This window comes from Capsicum annuum, chromosome 8 (assembly GCF_002878395.1).
Source record: "Capsicum annuum cultivar UCD-10X-F1 chromosome 8, UCD10Xv1.1, whole genome shotgun sequence".
NCBI lineage: Eukaryota > Viridiplantae > Streptophyta > Magnoliopsida > Solanales > Solanaceae > Capsicum > Capsicum annuum.
This window is the reverse complement of record NC_061118.1, coordinates 144,234,572-144,238,713: the sequence shown is the minus strand read 5'-3', so window position 1 is coordinate 144,238,713 and position 4,142 is coordinate 144,234,572. Positions and strand designations below refer to the sequence as shown.

The 4,142-nt window shown below is 33.2% G+C and overlaps 1 protein-coding gene across 1 annotated transcript; it reads right to left on the bottom strand.

Annotated features, from left to right (window-relative positions):
- Positions 1–2,510: 2,510 nt before the first annotated feature.
- On the bottom strand, positions 2,511–3,329 carry LOC124886652. Its single transcript, XM_047395530.1, has one exon. The coding sequence runs from the start codon at positions 3,327–3,329 to the stop codon at positions 2,511–2,513; it is 819 nt and encodes a 272-aa protein (XP_047251486.1).
- Between the last annotated feature and the right edge of the window lie 813 nt (positions 3,330–4,142).

The window sequence follows — 4,142 nt, the reverse complement described above, 5'->3', positions numbered from 1 at the left end:
CCCAAAAACTCTTTTGTAGTTTTAAAAGTTTGAATTTTATTCTACTTTATGGAATTATCCTTACAGTTTATGAATCAAATCCATGAACTTCTTAAAAAATCAAATTCAAGTCATGTCAATATGTGTTCCCATGTTATTCAAGTCACTTCATATTTGAATTTCAATTTCCCTAGTCTTAACCCCTTAATTTCATGATACATTCTCAAGTTATGAATTAAACCATGTAAATATGTTGTTTTTCTCATGTTTAACATACCCTTATGTTCAAATTCATGTATTCTAATAGTTATTGAAATTTACTATCTTTTGGGTCTCTGAATTAGGACATTCTCTTATTGTTTTAATATTGTTATCGTACTTTTGTAATCATTCACTGCTGGCGGGTTATGAACACCCGATACCTACGTATTTTTTACATGATTTTTGTTTCAAGAAATAAGTCAGTCAGATCATGATTTTACTACCACATTCAAAATATCATATTCATGCTGAGCATTTACAAGTAACGTACCATGTCATGTTAAATAATTAATAATACCAAAGTCTTTCAGTTAGGAGTAACACTTAGTACTGAGTGAATGCAGGGATGACGGCTCCCCCGTCAGATTAGGTAGAGTCGTTAGTAGCAATTCCTGAATTCTAGAACTACATAACCAACGTAAGATATGAATGGTCACCTATCAGTTTAGGCTTGACTTCCTCTCAGGGGTCATTCGTCAGTTTAGGCTTGACACCCTGGTCCTTCGGGACAATAGATTAATGGATTCATACAATCATATGTTAGTACCCGTGGCAAGGTACTGACACCTTTCCAATCAGGGTTATAAGTTGGACCCCAATTAGCTCAGATTGGGGCATGTCGGTTACATCTTAGCTCCCAAAATCTAAGTATAGTATTTAGAATAGATCAGCTCAGGCTTACATGACCAAGTATACTGACTTCAGTTATGCTATAATAGTGATTCAGTCACTCAGATTCACAACTCATTTCAGTACATATTTATGCTTGGCTTGCATTCTTAGTGTTTCATGTTCATACATTCATGTTCAGTTGTCATAACTTTTTCAGATAGTCCTTACCTCATGTACCAGTACATTCAAAGTACTAACCGCATACTCTTTTCTTACGCTATGTTGTCTTATAACATAGGTTCGGATGCTCAGTTTTTGATCGTTCTTAGATAGTCCAGCATCACCCGACAACAGTAGTGTTGAGTCCTCTTTCATTGAGGACATGACATGTTTTACCGTTATTTCAGAACCTATTTATGTTTCATCAGTCGGAATTTGTTGGGGGTCTGTCCCATCAACTCATTATGGTTCTTAAAGGCTTTCAGACAGTTAGATAGTCATTCATTTTTCAGTTATTATCAGTTATTCAGAGAAATAGTTTAGCTTTCAGTATTTTATTGGATACTTTAGTCATGTGTTTTATATATTTCAGTATTCAGATTGACCGTACCTCATGGGTTTATTTTCCGCATACGTTGTTTTACTTTCATTTCATTCAGTGCTCATAGCAGGTATCAGACCATGGGTTCGCTTGGGGTCACTTGTGGCCTTAAGAACCGTGTCGCGACTAGGGGGTAGCCTCGATCGTGACACTTAGTTTCTAGAGCTCTCATGAATGTCAGGCACACACATGGCCTACTGGCGTAAAACCACGTTGATCAATAAAATTATGATCAAAATGTGATTGATAAAGTTTCTGACTTACAATAAGAGTTATTACTTAATAGAAATATTATATTTCACCAGTAATTTTGTAAGTTAAATTTTATCGGTCTAAGTTTGATTAATAGTTCAAAAGACACCAAATCTATTGTATTTTGTCCATATAAATCTAACAAGTTAAATTTTTTACTTATAAATTATTTTAAAATATATGAAAGACTGTTAAATATTTTTAGATAAATTAAATGATACTTTAATTTTACTTTGAGAGGTAATAAATTTTTTAAAAAATAATAATATTAGGCGGTCAATTTTGACATGTGCAAAGTTAAATACTTGGAGATGATGTATTATTTTTCTTTAGTTGGAGACCAAGTATTATTTCTTTGTCCCAAAGAAAATATTGTGCATGTGTTGATAATCTTATATTACACCTCCTCACAACTCCTATAAATTAGCATACAATTTTCAGCAAATATTAACCTATACATTCTCTTATTATTACTCTTATTACTTTCTAAAGTTTCTTCTTCTATCTCATCTTGATTTTATTTTATCCAATCATCTTTTGATTTGACATTTAGCTTGTTGGTTTATAATTATTTTTGCTGATTTGTGTATTCTTGGTTAATTAGAGAAGATTTATTTGATTCTGAATATCTAGTGGCGGACCCAGGATTTAAAGGTTGTGGGTGCTCTAATTTTTTTTAGACATATGCTAATGATGACATAATATAAATATATAACTTTTTAAACAAAACATTAAAATAAAAGTACAATTAATATTACCATTGCCAATAAAGGCTTCTAGCCACAAGTTTCGTACAAAAAAGGCTTCAGTTCATAAGTCTGAATTCAGAAAAAAGACTTCTAATCATAGGACACCAATCACAACTGTGCTGACGACTTTTCATATTTTGAAAACGATGAATAATAGCATAATTACTTACAAATGCAAATATCTTATGCTCTACATAGCAAACTAAACAACTATTTAAAAATTCATCACCCATGCTGTTGGGGAGTTCATTTTTGATGTAGTTCATGGAAGAGAATGCTCGTTTTACAAAAGCAGTAGCAACGGAAAGAATGAGAGTCAACTTGATGAGCAAATAAACAAGAGGCCAAGTCTGATGCAAATCTGATTCAATCAATACTTTAGCAAGATCAATAATTCCCTCCATATTGAAAAATCTTTTATTAGAACCTCGAACATGTGCTATGAAATTATCAAGCTGACAACTGAGATCTCGAAGTTTGCTGCTATCAAACTCATTCAGATAATATTCAGCCAACCTCATTAGTTTTTTCTTATCAAAATTACCAAATAACTTAGATGAATGTAAATAAGCCATACCGAGAAGTAAGTCAGTACTCACAACGTCGAAATGATTATTAAGCTCCTGAAGTAGCAAATCAATAATAGCACAAAATCTTTCAATCCGAAAATAATAAGAATATGTAACATTAAGAGTTCTACGTTTCAACTTACCAGGAATGTAGCGAGCATCCATTTTTCGGATCGCTATCTCATATTTATCACAAAAAGAAAAGATATCATCCAATAATGATCTCCATCCACTATCCCTCATCCTTTGCAACACTTGCTTTGCAGTATTGAACAGTTTCAAATCATTGATAATATATTGATCCATATTTTATAACGAGGAGTTCAAATGATTTGTTATCATTAGAACTTTTAACATCAAGTGTAGCATAAAAGCAAAATCAAACCCTCTAATTGTATTCTCAAGAGTTTCAGCTTGCAAGTCTGTCAAGATAATTTGGGCACTCACGTGCAGTAAATCCAAGCACATAAAGAATTGATAGAAATATGTCAATGAAGTTCTCTAATGTCTTACAGTGAGAACCCCGACGAGTGTCACATGGCCGTTGAAGTCCATGTTCTTGATTTAGTTTTTGTCCTGTGTGCACTTCACCAGAAATGACCAACTCTTCTAATTTTGCAGCTTGATGTTGTCTAAGAAAATTCCTGCGCTTATAAGATGCTCCAACAATATTCAACACGTTAGTAACTAAACAAAAAAAATCATCCATAGCTGGATTCTTCTTCACAAGATCCACGAGTGTTAGCTGCAACTGGTGAGCACAGATGGAGTATCATGTAAAATTAAGCTCTTAAGACCATTTAGTTCACCTTGCATGTTACTTGCACCATCAGAACCTTGTCCATGTATTTGGGAAGGACTTAGTGAGTGATCTGAAAGAAAAGAATAGATTGACTCCTTCAATAATCGTGCAGATGTATCACTAACATGGACAACACCAACAAATCGCTCTATCACTTCACCTTTTTTGTCAACATATCGTAGAACAAGTGCCATTTGCTCCTTATGTGATATATCATTCATCAACTAGTATCCCAAAATAATCACCATCTAAGTCTTCCATGATAACTTTGATTGTTTCTTTTGCACAAGCATCAACAATATCTTTTTGAATTTTTG